General features: G+C 46.0%; 2 protein-coding genes across 2 annotated transcripts in view; one reads left to right on the top strand and one right to left on the bottom strand.

The window, feature by feature from the left end:
• Window positions 1–10,526, bottom strand: part of stab1 (stabilin 1) — a gene marked incomplete at its 3' end in the record, with an annotated part of 29,923 nt that extends 19,397 nt beyond the window's left edge. Inside the window, exons 1-21 of the mRNA XM_076136890.1 lie at window positions 10,143–10,526; window positions 9,124–9,248; window positions 8,632–8,747; window positions 8,450–8,535; window positions 8,001–8,070; window positions 7,791–7,886; window positions 7,555–7,668; window positions 7,061–7,248; window positions 6,531–6,667; window positions 6,288–6,415; window positions 5,970–6,046; window positions 5,578–5,700; window positions 2,407–2,544; window positions 1,655–1,726; window positions 1,363–1,476; window positions 1,204–1,257; window positions 960–1,040; window positions 671–829; window positions 478–540; window positions 221–313; window positions 11–97 (exon numbers count right to left, since the gene is read on the bottom strand). Of these exons, the coding sequence (XP_075993005.1) occupies window positions 11–97; window positions 221–313; window positions 478–540; window positions 671–829; window positions 960–1,040; window positions 1,204–1,257; window positions 1,363–1,476; window positions 1,655–1,726; window positions 2,407–2,544; window positions 5,578–5,700; window positions 5,970–6,046; window positions 6,288–6,415; window positions 6,531–6,667; window positions 7,061–7,248; window positions 7,555–7,668; window positions 7,791–7,886; window positions 8,001–8,070; window positions 8,450–8,535; window positions 8,632–8,747; window positions 9,124–9,248; window positions 10,143–10,193 (2,172 nt within the window). The remainder of the gene's footprint in view (window positions 1–10; window positions 98–220; window positions 314–477; window positions 541–670; window positions 830–959; window positions 1,041–1,203; window positions 1,258–1,362; window positions 1,477–1,654; window positions 1,727–2,406; window positions 2,545–5,577; window positions 5,701–5,969; window positions 6,047–6,287; window positions 6,416–6,530; window positions 6,668–7,060; window positions 7,249–7,554; window positions 7,669–7,790; window positions 7,887–8,000; window positions 8,071–8,449; window positions 8,536–8,631; window positions 8,748–9,123; window positions 9,249–10,142) is intronic.
• On the top strand, window positions 2,553–5,732 carry LOC143017415 (E3 ubiquitin-protein ligase TRIM39-like). Its single transcript, XM_076136874.1, has 2 exons — window positions 2,553–3,917; window positions 4,081–5,732. The coding sequence occupies exons 1-2, from the start codon at window positions 3,159–3,161 to the stop codon at window positions 4,723–4,725; spliced, it is 1,404 nt and encodes a 467-aa protein (XP_075992989.1). The 5' UTR covers window positions 2,553–3,158; the 3' UTR covers window positions 4,726–5,732.
• Window positions 10,527–15,450: the final 4,924 nt, after the last annotated feature.

Genomic DNA, 15,450 nt, shown 5'->3' with positions numbered 1-15,450 from the left:
ATCTACTCACCGTTCCTTTATCATAGCAGGGATGCTGGAATCCTCCAATACAAGGTTTACAGTCTGGACCATAAAATCCTTTACAACACTCTGCTACCTGTGACACACACACACACACACACGCACACACGTTCAGGTTCATCAGTCAGTGTTCACTGCAGCATGCAGGTTCAGTGCCTTGCTCATGGGCACTTCAAACACAGCTGAAGCTGATCTGCACCTGTTTGGTGGTGTTGCAGAACTTGGCACAGCCTTTACTGAGAGACGGGTTGAGAGGAGAGGTGACGTAATCACAGCCTGTCAGGTGACTGTCCTGGACAGACAGACAGACAGACAGACAGACAGACAGACAGACAGACAGACAGAGACAGAGACAGAGACAGACAAAGATAAGCTTTGTTTTTATTCTTGTGCTCTTATATCTTATTGTAGGAAGTGTTCTTTTCTTTTTTTCTTTCTTAATAATCAAATATTTACCAGTTCAATGCTTCCATCTGGACACTGAGTCTGAAAGAGGTAACTGCAGCGAGCACACGGACCCTGAAAACACACACACACACACACAAAGATACTCATATACACACACACATCAGCTCAGTTCACCTCCAATCCTTTCAGTTTTGACCGGGTGTGTGTGTGTGTGTGCCTGTGCATGTGGTTGAGCTCTCACCACGGTGATCTTGTTCTCGATGATGTCACAGCGATGAGGCAGTATGGGAAGGATGGATGGCGGCAACAGCAACCCGTCAATCATGTGCATGATCCCATTGGACGCCACAATGTTGGTGCTCTCCAGGTGGAGGGCCTTCTCGTCCAATAGGATCTGACCCTGGGGATGTATTATATGTGATGCTGATTGGCAGAATGAGATCAGTAGAATAATAATAATCTAAATACTTTGTTGTTATCATCTGGTTAATGTGAGTGTGATAAGGGGGAGGAGCCTAATTGAGACTTACATCTTCCGACACGGTGATCTGGACAATCTGATTGGCCATCGTCTGAATTTGAGGAAGACTCGTCAAATCGTCCAGGGTCAACTACAAGAGGACAGACGGACACAAATGATACACATGTCAATCAATCAGACAACAACACAACATCATTGTGGTCGTGAGCACAGAACAAAGAGGAAGACAATAAGGATAATGGATGGAGGGAGAGAGGGAGGGATGGATGTAGAGAGAGGACCGGGGGTCTTACCGCAGCCTGGGAGAAGACGTGGTGCCTGAGGAGTTCCTGCAGTTTATGTTTGGCCTTCAAAAAAGGTTAAATGAAGTGAAAAGCTGTCAGTCTGCTGAAGAACATAAAGAGTGGAATGTTGTCTTCTTCTTATTACATTTTGTAGTTGTTGTTACTCACATCGTTCAGCATGTACAGGATGCTGCCGTCTCGGGCGAGGTCCACAGCCTGGTTGGTGGGGACGAAGACGGTCAGGGGTCCTGGCCCTCGCAGGGGGGGCGGAGCCCCGCAGTTCTACAATCACACACATCATATCTGATTAACAATGATAGATCTAATGATGATTGTGTGTTGATTTATTCATGCTTCATGCTTGAGCTTCTCCTGATGGCTGTCTGCTCGTCACACAGGCTGAGGGACACAAACGTTCAGGGTCACAGTTAACATGTTGCTGTTTCCTGCAAATACTCACATCCACCAGAGACAGGAAGCGGTTGTATTTTCCATCTTTTGTCAGAATTTCTCCAATTGTCTTATCAGCAAACTGGACGCAAGGCGAAGAGGAGAAGAAGAAGAAGAAGAAGAAGAAGAAGAAGAAGAAGAAGAAGAAGAAGAAGAAGAAGAAGACTTGAAACACTGATTGGTGATTAGCTATATAAAAGTAGCTCAGCTTCTAATGTACCGACTTTTCTCAATAGGTTGACAGTTGCTCAACTATTTTCAAAACAATGGAGCTTTTTCAGGAATTTGCTATTTTTTTAATAGCAAGTAGCTGTGAAGCTTCTTATAAGCTACACAGCTACTTGAAATAAGACAGTTAGTCAATAACATGACACACACACACACACAAACACTTCTCCCCTGATCATATCCCAGCATGCATCACTCTTCCTAATCACCTTGCTAAGCCTTGTGGGAAACGTAGTCAGTACACTCATTCATCATGACGCCACATTTCCGTTGATATTGAAAGTGCAAATTATTTTCCAAAGCACATTTTAAACTTAGATCTTCCTCCTGTAAAAACTGAACACACACACACACACACACACACACACACGCCTGGACGTGTCTGAGACAGATGTTGTCTAGCAGGTCGGTTCACATTCTAATAATGTGCATTGGCCTTATCCAGACACAGATCACAGCCATTCCAAGAGAATCTCTCTTCTTTTTTTTCCAGATGTGGTGTGTGCTGGAGCTTCTCTGAGGAGCTGAACTCACCTGTTCATCACGAGCTGGGCGGTCAGGGCGCCTGGATGTGATTGGCTGGTCAATGATGTGGATGATTCCATTGGCTGCTGGCAGGTCTGGCTGGATGATGGTGTACAGTCTGCTGGGGTCCTCCATCAGAATGAACCTCTGTACAAACCAGAGACAGAGAGAGAGAGAGAGAGAGAGAGAGACGGACAAAATAGTAAATAAAGCACTAGTTAGACAGTTTGATATAATCTGGAATGCACAATATAAATGTAGCTTTAAAGTACAACAGGAAAGGGGGGGGGGCTTCGAAATTTGCGCTACGATTGAACGCAACACTCCTGTTGAGGGGGGCGGAGCACCGGATCAGCTCGCGGACTAATTAAGTGAAGTTGAATAATTTTCCACGGCACACCTGTCGATCTCTCACGGCACACCGGTTGAAAAACTCTGCCTTAGAGAATAAACACACCCCATGATTGTTTTACTGTCCGTGATTCAGCAGAAAAACCTCCGCCCAACTCTCAACAAACCAGGAAACACAGAGCCGCCGAGGAGAGAGACACAAGATTCACCTTCAGACAAAACCAACAACGTCCACAAAGACAGAATCTAATACAAGGAATACTAGACCACCGGAATACTGGGATACCAAGATACTGCAACTTCAACCTGTCGCAGCTTTAGAGCACAAAATGTGAGTTATAGACGAGCCATAAACAGAAGAAGTGAAAGTGGATTTTCTGCACCTGTGACTTCCTGTTTCAGCTGTGAAAATGTCCCTTCAGTCCGAGGAGGATCTCACCTGTCCCATCTGCCAAGACATCTTCTCAGATCCTGTGGTCTTGTCCTGTAGCCACAGTTTCTGCAAAGCCTGTCTGAAGGACTGGTGGAAGGCAAAAAGATCACCTGAATGTCCATATTGTAAGAGACGATCATCAAGAAGTGATCCACCGAGAAACATGGCACTGAGGAACCTGTGTGACGCCTTCAAAACGGAGAGAGAGAAGAGAGCTTCAGCCAGCTCAGAGCCTCTCTGCAGCCAGCATGGAGAGAAGCTCAAGCTCTTCTGTCTGAACCATCAGCAGCCAGTGTGTGTCGTCTGTCGGGATTCAAGAACACACACCGACCACAGATTCAGACCAATCAATGAAGCTGCACAGGAACACAAGGAAAAACTCCAGAAATCCCTGAAGCCCTTAAAGGAGAAACTGGAGCGTCTGAAGCAAATCGAAGGAAGCTGGTATCAAACAGTGGAACATGTGAAGGTCCAGGTCCAACAAACAGAGAGGCAGATCAGGGCGGAGTTTAAGAAGCTTCACCACTTCCTCCAAAAAGACGAGCAGGCCAGGATGGCTGCACTGAAGGAGGAGGAGAAGGAGAAGAGCTTGAAGATGAAGGAGAAGACTGAGGCTCTGAGCAAAGAGATTGTATCACTTTCAGAGGTGATCAAAGCCGCAGAGGATGAGCTGAAAGAGGGAGACGTCTCGTTCCTGCAGAGCTACAAGGCTGCGGTGGAGAGAATCCAGGTCAAGGTAATCACGATGTTCTAAGCATGCTCCAGCTTTCAGGGATGAGATGTATGCAGAGTTCAGTGTGTAGTAACTGTAACTCTTAGTCTTTCCTTCCTGGTTGTATTTCTACCATCTGTTGTGTTTATGTCCATGTTTACTAACATGATGTCCCTCTGTGCATCAGCGCTCCCTGCTGGCTGAACCGGAGCTCTACTCAGGAGTTCTGATCAATGTGGTCAAGCACCTAGGAAACCTGACCTTCAGCGTCTGGAGCAAAATGAAGGACATCGTCTCCTACACACCTGTGATTCTGGACCCGAACACTGCCGACCCAGGGCTCATCCTGTCTGAGGATCTGACCAGCGTGAGAGCCGGGGTAGCGGTTACGCTACCAAAAAACCCAAAGAGGGTGAAATTCTCCTGCTCTGTTCAGGCCTCCCAGGGCTTCAGCTCAGGGACTCACAGCTGGGACGTGGAGGTCAAAGACAACAGTGACTGGGAGCTGGGTGTGTTAGGAGAGGACGCCTCCACCGCCGGACGCTCACAGTCCAGATTATGGAGAATCATGTTCGGATACGGTAAATTCACATCATTCTCCACCTTCGACCCAGAGATTGACCTTCCCATGGGCAAGAGAGGCTGCAGGGTCAGAGTTCATCTGGACTTGGACAGAGGGGTGCTGACCTTCACTCATCCTGACACCAACACACACATACACACCTTCAAACACACTTTCACACACACACTGTTTCCATACTTTTACACTGAGAATAGTTTCCCTCTGAAGGTTTTACCGGTGAAGGTCTCAGTCACAGTGGGAGAGCCATAAATGATGATGAGGATGAGGAGGATGAGGAAAATGATGGTGATGATGATGATGATGATGATGATGATGATGGTGATGGGTTACTTTTGACTTTGTGTTGATGTATTTAAAGGTACAGTGGAGTAATTATCATGTAGAGATATTGTTGATTGAAATGAAACGATAGTTGTAATTATCTACTTGCATTCTTGCACTTTTCACTATTGCACTAGTTGGGTAAATTCTGATTTCTGATTCCTGGGTCTTGTTTTTTCATGCTGTACTGTAACTGTTGCACAGTAATTTCCCTCGGGATAATAAAATTTCATCTTATCTTATCTTATCTTATCTTAATTGCAGTTGTTCTATTGATATTGATCGGCTCTGCACTGATCTGCTCTGATGATGGTTCAGGTGTAGTCGGCCCCCTTCAAGATGATTAATTCCTGGAACTAGTGTTTTGATCACATTTGTTTTGATGGGTGTAAATATAGATGTTCTGAAGGGGACTTCCAGGTTCCCTGAACTAAAAGCCCCGACCCAGACTGTCCACTGAGTGGCAAAAGGTCCGAGTTCTATGCCTACGCAGCACAAATTGTTGTGTCAGGATGGCCGAGCGGTCTAAGGCGCTGCGTTCAGGTCTTTCCACTTCTGACAATCACATTTTCCTGCAGCACGGTAGCTGCTCGGGTTAAATGCAGAGGACACATTGAACTGATGTGTGCTCTGTATGACTGCATGGAACAAATACAGATTTCCTACTTGTCAGAATATGGGTGGGGGAAAGTATTGTGGCTAGGAAGGGGATAGCTACTGTCCTTACCCAGAGGAAGTCCCTCAGGCATAAAAACAGGGTGCTTAGAAACGCTGCGTCACCTGGTTGTCTTTGCTGCGGGCGGCGGCTCCTCCATACAGGTTGAAGTCTTGTCCCTCCAGATCCTTGTAGAGGTGCTGACCCAGCATCAGGTGGTTGTTACAGAGCACATCCTTGTTAATGCCCTGGACAGAGCGGAACAGAGGAGTCATTTCCTGACGTTTGAGAAACGGGATATTATATATTCAGAATATTCAATAAAAGAATCACACAATGGGAACAAAAGTAACTGTTGTCCTTAAGTGTTCCTCCTGACCCAAACCTGAGCAGGGACCCGGATCAGATCAGATCAGGGACCCGGATCAGATCAGATCAGATCCAAATGATTTTCTGTGATTGCAATTTATCAAATAAATATGATATCATCTATTAAAGATCAATTTGACAGACATACAGACAGAGGTGTTTTCAGCAGTGGGATGAAAGCTGTGAAGGGTCCATGCTGACTCAGCAGCAGCTCACAACCTTTCTCTGTAACACACACACACACACACACACACACACACACACAGGTTAAAGGTCACACATTGATGTAATCAATGTTTCCTGACCCCAATAAAAATGTTTGCTTTAAGGATAAACCCTGAACAACAGTCTGCACTTTAGGTTTCTCATTTAGTGCAGCTATGTATGAAGTATACATCATACACATACACAAACACAAAGTCATGTTTCATCCGGTCTATCAGAGGGAATGTGAGCCATGAATTACCAAACAGAGCGATGGCTCCGGTCAGATTTCCTCTGTGGTCTCCATTCCTGTCAAGCTCAATGACTCGCTCCATCAGGTTACCATAGCAACGCCACCCATCACCGATCTGACCCGCCTCGCACACACACCTGGAGGGGGGAGGTTTGATATCCATGGACGAGAATTATGATTCTGTCAATTTAAGCACCTAAGTTGAGACAGACAGACAGACAGTTCTAGAGAAAGAGAGAGAGAGAGTCTGACCTTGGACGTCCATCCAGTCCGGTTTGACAGACAGCGGTGAAGTCACAGGTGCCCAGTGAGCAGGTAGAGATCAGGTTGCAACCGAGCTCTGGGTTGCCACCTATGGGTGACATGCCGGCCATACACTCACAGCTGGACTGAGAGAGAGAGAGAGAGAGAGAGAGAGAGAGAGGGAGGCAGAGGGTTTAGATTGGGCTGATTCAGGTTCTGATGGCCATTTTAGTTCTGGTTTAGTTCTACTCCTCTTGGTTCTAGGTCCAGAAAGAGTTCCTGTAAGTGAATCCTCTTTTCGTAGGTGAGTAGATTCTCATCTCAGCTAATCACAAAGTGGAATTCTGGGTGGAGCCTGGAAAATATTCCTGACCTCAACCTCAAGCCCTTAAGTCTTGGTTTAGGTTCTGGTCGTGGTTGCTGCTCCACTCTTGGTTCTAGGTGTGGATATGGAGCCCTTGTTCCCGGTGGTATTTCCTGTAGCTGATGACCTGTCCTTGTTCCTAGAGTCATGATCCTGGCTATGTAGGCCTCCTCACCTTATTGGGTCCTCTGAAGACACAGATGGTGGAGTTGAGTGGACAGCCTCCATTGTTTTCAGCGCAGGGGTTTTTGGGTATGCAGATTTTGCCATCACCCTCATAGTCTGTCTTGCAGGTACATTTGATCTTTGACCCCACAGAGGAGCAGGACGCATCGACGTGGCAGTCCCTACTTGAACAGCTACCTGAGCAGGAAGCAGGAGATCAAAGATAAAGGGGCTTTAATGAACAATAACAATAACAAATAAGGTCCACAAGGTTTTTATTCACAGGAGGTTAAAACTGTGAAGAGGAAACGGAAACAAAACAACAGAAAAAGCGGGTAGAAGAGGGGGAACGTCCTCTGTGTGAGGACAGTAACTATCTTCTCTCCAACCCTTTCCATTTGCAAAATACTACAGCGCCACTCAGTGGACAGTCAGGGTTATGGTTTGTGGTGATCATTTATATTGAAAGGTTAGTAATGTGATGAACGAGCGCGGTGTGTTTACTTGCACAGCTGTTCTGTGGCGTCCTCCTGTATCCGGGCAGACACTCACACACAGCAGCCACTCCCTCTCCTTTACAGTAGGAGTAGGTGCTACAGTTCCTGCAGCTGGTACTCACTGCCAACAGCAAAACATGCAAATATAGTCAAGTCAACTTTATATCTATAGCCTAATATCCGTATTGTGTATCTGTGGGATCAGAGTCTAATGTAGTGTGTGTCTGTGTGTCATGGTCTTACCTTGGTCACAGCGCCTCCCAGTGTACGGAGGCTGACATAAACACTGTCCATCGCCCTCTGGGCCGTCGTTACACACTCCATACTCACAGTCACACTCTGTACGGACACAGTGACAGAGAGAGAAGTGAGATTTGATGATAATCGTCCTTATGACTGAGCCTACATACTTGTTTATATTCTTACATAAGAGGTCAAAGGTGAAGAACATACGTTTATCACAGTTTTCTCCATAGGCCTTCTGGTTCTTACACTCCTGACAGGCAAACCCGGAGAAGCCATCCTGAGGGGAAGAATCGTACCATCAACAAGCGTGACAAGCACATCAAACCAGAACCACAAGTTCACATCTTTGACAGACAGAATGTCCAAACTACTGACCATCAACTTAACAGGAAGTTGGCCTGAGTGAGTTTCCCTATTGTAACTTAAGTCCCGCTCATTATTAAGTATAAAACATTCACAGTTTAAGTTAAGCTAGTTAGCTTGCTATCAAACAAGAAACCAAACATACTAGCAGCTAGTTGGCAGGTTGTGAGCAGGTTGATAGTAGCTGATGTGTGACACTGGTGAAGCTAATGTGTCACAGCCCAGTCTCACACACACACACACTGTGGGTGTCCATGCAGACAGGGAGGTAGACAGACAGGTATCATACTGACATCACAGATGCAGGTCCCATTTCCAAGTTCTCCGTCCAGACAGCTTCCGTGGTAGTTACATGTCTTCCCTGACCAACTGGGACAGGCTGGAGACAGAGACAAACGGTCCGACGTTTACCTAAGATCCACACATAGGTTGTGTGTGTGTGTGTGTGTGTGTGTGTGTGTGTGTGTGGTCTTACAGAGACACAGTGGTCCCCAGTACTTAGGGCAGCATCTTGGCTGCATGAAGTTCTTCACACAGGAGCGATGACATCCAGACATCTCCACCTCCCGGTTCCCAATCTGCACCACATAACTGCAACACAAAGCGTAACGAGAAACCACTAAGAGGGTGCCAAACATTTCCATCACCATGACAACCAAAAACCTGCATTTTTGTGCACATATGACTTTTATAACCGGTTGACCTTGAAAGCCTGTCAAGGTCCGCAGGTTCAGGTTGGGTTCAAAATCTCAGCTCCAATTTTCAAGGTTCTAAGTTCCAAGTTACCGCTCTTACAACCGAACAACATTTATAAACTTGGTCTGAAAATAAGCCACAGATTCTCACACTTTGCTTGCTGCATCTATAAACGACACACAGCTCTAATCTACCGTGACAAAATTTCCTGAGCAAAGAGGTTACATTCCCTGCCCTCGCTAGGCTGTCTCCATGGTAACGAATTAAATACCTGCAGTTGGAGGTTCCCTTGCTGGTGAAGCCATGTGGGCAGCTGGCAGTGGAGATGGCAGCACAGGAAGTGCAGAGGGTCTGGAGCTCCACCATCTGCAGCTCATCGCAGCGATCAGGAGCCATCTGAGGGAGAACAGTGCTGTTGTAACGGCAGGTTCAGAACCACAAACCTCCTCCAGAACCATACATCCATTCATCCAAAACCATCCAGCCATCTATTGTTTATACCTACAAGTGTTTGTCTCTACAATCGATCCCCATCTCAGTACGTGATCAATGATTCAATCCATTTAAGAGAACTTTTAAGCCTTCGCTATCAAAATCAATCAAAGGTCAAGATCACAGAGCAAAGTCAAAGTTTCACTGGAGATATGTCATGGAAATAGACAGGACATATCTAGAATACATTGTCTTATTCAAATGAACTTCTTCTGTCAGACACAGCGCTGACTTTGACCAGAATCATCCACATTCCAAGCTAGCAACAAACTAGCATTGCTGCTTCAGTTGTCACGCCAAAGAGCAACATAAAGCTGAAACACCAGGGCTTGGTATTAAGGACATCCTGTTGTCCCAGGAACCAAAAAATAGCATCTGGGACACCGCTCGGACATTGCATGAAAGTGTTCAGTCAATACGTGACATGTCGGCACAAAGTCTGGGTCACTGGAACAAAACCCATTACATTACATTACATTACGATCAATTAGCAGACGCTTTTATCCAAAGCGACTTACAATAAGTGTGTTCAACAAAGGTAGATAAAAGAACTTCAGGTCAACACACGAGCAGAACCTCGACTGATCTCCTTCAGTCCTGTGAGGCATGGAGATGAACTAGCTAGCTCCAGCAATATGAGCCACCAGTAAATATAAATGTATAACATTCAGTGTTCATCCTTAAGCATTAATATTCCCAGGCAGGATTGAGATGATGTCATGGCTTTGTCATCAGTCAGAGCTGCTGGGAGCCAAAGGGAGAATTCAAACATATTGAGGTAAAGTGGAGCTTTTCTACCTGTTGTTGCAGTGAAGTTTGCAGGCAGAGCAGCAGCAGCAGCAGCAGCATGGCTGAGGTCAGGCAGAGAGGTGAAGGTGGCTCAGCTTCTCCTCACATCCAGGAAAAAACAAACCAGCGTCCTCCTCTGCCGCCAGAGAACAGAACAGAGAAGTGTTGAATCTTCAACGCAGAATTCTCCTCTCACATGCAGTCTGAACCACTGAGCCACTACAGGAAACTGCATTTAGGAAGTAAAACAAAAGCACTGGACTTCATCCCTGCCAGCAGGAAGACAGCACATAACCTGTCGCCTTCTCTGAAAAATACAGAATGTCAAATCAGATCAACAGCAGAATCCTGTAAGTCACTTGGGCCCACCCAACATATCAGGGCCCGCAATCTGGAACCAAAGCAAACAAACAAATCACTCACAACTGGGCACAAGTGTGAGGTCAGCCGGAGTTAAGCCCAGAGCGGCTGGAGCGAGTGCTGCCGTCACCGCTCTTCCTCTCTAATCTAGGAAGAGGGGGGAAAATTCCAAAGAGATAGAAGCAGCAGAGTAAGAACCTCCTCCTCCTGCTGCGTACCACACTTTGCAAGGAAACACTTTCATCACGCACGGAACAGCCAGACATTCACAGTCTGAGTGATGATGGTGCAACAGCAGCTCTGAAACTCTATCTGGAGCTCTAACAGCAGCTCTGGAGCTCTAACAGCAGCAGTCGAAGCTCCACAACTTTGGAACGTCGGCCCATAACTCCTTTAGAAACTATCAGAAACTTTATTTTCCTCTTAACTCTGATATTATTGTCATCATAATGAGTCTTACTGCTGTGGTGTCCTCTACCTTCATACATCTCTGTATAGTTTAGTGTCTGTGCTGTAGTTCAGTTGGAGTGACCGAGGCTCATCAAAAGTACAGATGTGCCTATATATACATATTTCAATATATCAGGACTCTGTTTTTAACAATGTTGTATCAATGCTCTGACTTCAGTATCCATATTTAATTATATCTTATTATGTCTGTATAATATTTTGCCATTTCCTCTTTCTAGGCGCCGGCTGCCCACTAAGTTCCAATCTGCATTCTGACCAATACAAAGTGCAAAATGCAAAGTGAGCAAAACCAGAATAAGATATTATGGAAGCAACAAACCTACAGGCCCATACAGACAACTTCATAAAGACACAATACCAACGCAAAGAACATCCCAAATGCTGTGGGTTGATCTGTGTGCTGGTGAAGGTGCAGAGCAGGGGCCTGCAGATATAAGAGGTCTCAGGTCAGTGGGCTGTGACCCTCCAGTGTGTAATGACAGCAGCTGTTGTCTCAGTAGAGTTAAGTAGATGTCTCAGATATGTAAGAACACATTGACCTTTGTGTTTTGTCACTTTGCAGCTCTGTTGTGAGCAGTGTAACATAAACACTGATTAATAAAGGATGATAAGACGTCTGCATGGCGCGTGGTGACTTTGACCTTGAGATCTTGAGAGAGAGGGTGAGGAGCTCAGAGGAAACCATAGAGCAGACAGTTTAGTGAGGTCCATACATGCTGGGCTCCTCTGTGCCAGCACCAACATCACCTGAAGACTCATCTGTGGTCCACGCTGAGCTGTCACGGCTATGGAGGCAGGAGTGAGGTCATAAAGTCTGGGAAATAACGTTTTCAATTATTTATCCGTCTTAAAGTCGATGCACCAGACCAAGTGCCTTTTTTTATTTAATGATTCTAAAATGAAAATGATCACAATGAACAGAAAAAGATGAAGCAGACTTCCAGCTTTACTTGAAATAAAGGCCACAACCCAAACTGACCATCAAGTGGAGCTGTGACAGGAGCAGATGGAAGGGATAGGAAGGAAGGTAGCCACTGTGCTTGCCCAGACAAAGTCCCTCCTCGTGAGCCGGCCCCCCATGGTGGAGGGAGCTCCAGCAGAACTTCCCCAGTAAAGATCACAAACACTGACACGAAAGAACTGAACACCTGGAGGAAACACAAATCTGAAGCGTCTTTACCGAGCGTGAAGTTATGAAACATGTTACAGTTTTGTTTTCAGTCTCTGTCTCTCTGCTCAATCAGACACATTGAACCATTTTCACTGTGAAAGTTCCAGATTTCAGACATGGTTCCTCCGTGTTCATCTGTCAGAGCTAGACTTCTGAACAGCTCAGACCTTTAGTCAGAGTACAGCCGAGGCTAAAATACCACCGTCCTCCTCCTCCTCTTCCTCCTCCTCCAAAATAACACAGCAGGATGTACTTCTACTCAGAGTTTGAGTGGCATTTTGAGGAACTGGTCCTTTATTTCACTACAGCACCAATCTGAGCGACACAAGCAGCTGCTTAGGGCGCCGAAGATGTGAAATGCCCTGAAAGTGTTAAAGTGACTGAACACTACCAGTGGTTAGAGTTCATAGCTGTAATGGTGAACATGGTGATTTTAATGAAGTGACCTCAGACATTCAGAGAACGACAGAGACTCTGTGTGGGAAATCTTTACCCAAGTCTTCCCAACGGAATGTTGGGGGAGGTGAGGGTCCTCTCCTTGGTGGTGGGATGGACGGATTTCCTAGTCAGCTGACTTGACTTTTTGTGCGTTTCGCAGAACGAAAAGGAACAAGAGTTGCGTTTCCTGTTTTAATTTGGTCTGAGTTGATGAACAGATGACGGACACAGCGGGGAGACTTCACGGAGAGACAGAGGTCAAACTGCGAGCAGATTGAACAATGGCAGGAAGTGGACAGATAGACAGACAGAAAAGACAGACAGGCTCCGGCAGCTGACACAGGTTTAGGGCCGTGTGACCTGAGCTCATGCACTGGTCTCCATGAAGCAGAACCTCAGGCCTGTTTGTGGCTCTGAACAGAGGAACCTTTTTCAGGAAGTCAAGAACTGAAGTGTTTCTGCACGGCCATGTTTGTTGTTTACTTTCTTACCAACCATGATTTCACAACAGTATCGGAAGTCTAAAGCAAACACAGAAGATGGAAGAACCATGCTGGTGGTAAAGAAACCCTACTTTTGTTGAAAGTGTGTACACGGTCGGGGTTAGATTATGTCGCCTGAATGGACAGCCATATTCCAACAACACAAAGAAAGAGGGAAGACATTTTGTTGTCACTTGACAGCGATTGACAAAAGATTTATCAATCATTAAAGCACCACAGGAACCAGAATAGTGACTCGCTCACCTCGTTTCCAACACCAAAACTCCTTCTGTTCTGTTCTGAGCATTTCTACCAAAACAAATGAGTTCTGAAGCAGAAAAGAGCAGGAGATTACATGATGTCACCATGGCAATGCTAGTGTGTAGCAAGGAGAGGAATGCTGGCAACGTTTGGCAAACTGATACTAAGTAGGTGGGCTGGCCAGTGCATTATCAAGAAAGCAGCTTCAAATAAAAAGGTTCAACACAAAATGCTGCTTTAGTGGAAGACAACAAGGAGAAATGAGTGAGAAGTCTTTTGTTTCATAGCTGTCCCTCCACACAGAGCACAGCTCAGTGCTGACTGCTGAAAAAACAGAAACAGGAGTCAAAGGTCACGTACCCCGATGTCCCAGTGAGCACCTAAACCGCATCGCATGGCACAGATCAGCACTTTACACCGGAAAACTGTGGAATTAGCTGAGCAGGAAACGGCAGGAATTGATAAGAAGAAGCGAGAAGAAGGGATTTATCGCCAATGTCACATTGTCTGTTTTCTTAAAGAGTTTAAAACTGCAACACATTCATGACTCTGCACATTGTTTAGATCCAGGCTGGGCTTTTGGAGAGCTTAGGACTGCAAAACAAACAAAAGGTCAAATTAGAGCATTTCACTCACTGTTCCTTCACTTCAGCTCACTGTCACCATGTTTGATAAAAGCCTCAACAATCCAAGTTTATTTTAAATGAAAGCTACATCACAATGTTTACTCAGTTGGTTGAGTTTGGCACTGAGCGAGTTTCCCACGCTGCTCCTCCAGAGCGCTCACGTCACCATACATACAAGATTTGCTCTTTCTGCAAAAGTGAATGGTGGAACTGAAACACTTTCCTCTCGATCAGCCCACTTGTTGGAAAACCAAGGAGAGCCAATCAGAGGTCAGCTAGCCTTTTTCGCTGATGGCACACTTCCTAGTACAGTATCTGTGCTGCAGGCCTGTGAAAGTGACCCCCAAACAGGAAGCCTGAGCTGAACTTGGCGAGCGGCGGCCCTGGCAGACAGGAAACAGGAAGCCAAACCAGTTGAAATGTGGCAGGGAGAATTTAACGCCACACAATGCAGAGTCATCAAAAACGTTGCACCCCAGCTAGCGCGATGAAGCGCCGCTGTAAACATGCTGACGACGATTGTTTTGGAGAGACGAGAAATGTTGAGGGCAAACGAAGTGACAACTGATTACCAAAGTGAGTCAGCAACTGCAACTGATGACAACTTCATGCTTCTGATTTTATGGGTCTGAAACTTCCAGCTCCTAGCCAAGAAAGGACAAATGACAAAAGTAAACTTAGTAAATAGTTCCTAGCTTGTTTCTTTGTTCTCCCTGCATCTGTGTGAACATTAGCTACATGTGCGCAGCATTGGTCTGATAGCGGTGCCACCCAGGTGCAAGTTGACATGTAAATGCTTAAACTGCACCACTAGTCACATTCACATTACTTTCTGATCATTTTATGTCCAGAATAAACATGAACCCCTGCCACTGCATTGTTACTGTCAGCTAGCTAGCGAGGTAGCCATCAGTTAGCCGAAGACGTAGCAGCAGCAGCTCAAGTTGTCGGACATGAGTGAAGTCATGAGAATGATGCCACATTTTCTGAGGCAGCTGAAGATCTTGGAAGAAATGGATACCTGGATGAAATGTGTAGATGGCAGCAAACACACAAATGTGAACACAATGAGGAATACAAACATTTCAGAGGCTAAGCCCAGTGGAGCGGTTCAATGTGTAAACAGGCTTATAGGTGTGATTCCTATGAACGCAGGTTAGGTCAGGTCAGGTCAGGTCAACACCTTGATTTGGTCTCCTGGTGTTCCCTGGACAACTGTGTCCATGTTTGGCGTAGCTCGTGTTGCAGAGATCTTGTGGTTTGTTCAGATCCCTCTTTGTCAGGAGCCAGGCGACGGTTCCATGGAGCTCTAGGGCAGTGATTCTTACTGGTTGGGCGCTCGCGGCCCAACAATGGGCTGCGGCCCATTGTTGGGCCGCGAGCGCCCCCTATAGGACCGCCAAAAAAAATCTGTTTTGCACCTGTGGGCCGTGAGGGCCGCGAGACACTCTGTTGTTGTAGCGTCAAATAAGCTTTTAGAAATTATTTGGGGATTTTAGAAAAGAAAG

The sequence above is a fragment of the Genypterus blacodes genome, unplaced genomic scaffold, assembly GCF_046128005.1.
Source record: "Genypterus blacodes isolate CSIRO-AG114 ecotype Tasmania unplaced genomic scaffold, CSIRO-AGI_Gbla_v1 ptg000284l_1, whole genome shotgun sequence".
Lineage (NCBI taxonomy): Eukaryota > Metazoa > Chordata > Actinopteri > Ophidiiformes > Ophidiidae > Genypterus > Genypterus blacodes.
The sequence above is the reverse complement of the archived record's forward strand: the minus strand, read 5'-3'. Positions and strand labels throughout refer to the sequence as shown.

What these genes read in the sequence shown, in the direction of transcription:
- LOC143017415 (XM_076136874.1), top strand. Translation starts at nt 3,159, where the DNA reads ATGTCCCTTCAGTCCGAGGAGGATCTCACCTGTCCCATCTGCCAAGAC. An exon ending in TGGAGAGAATCCAGGTCAAG is followed by an intron (nt 3,918 to 4,080) that starts GTAATCACGATG and finishes TCTGTGCATCAG; the next exon opens with CGCTCCCTGCTGGCTGAACC.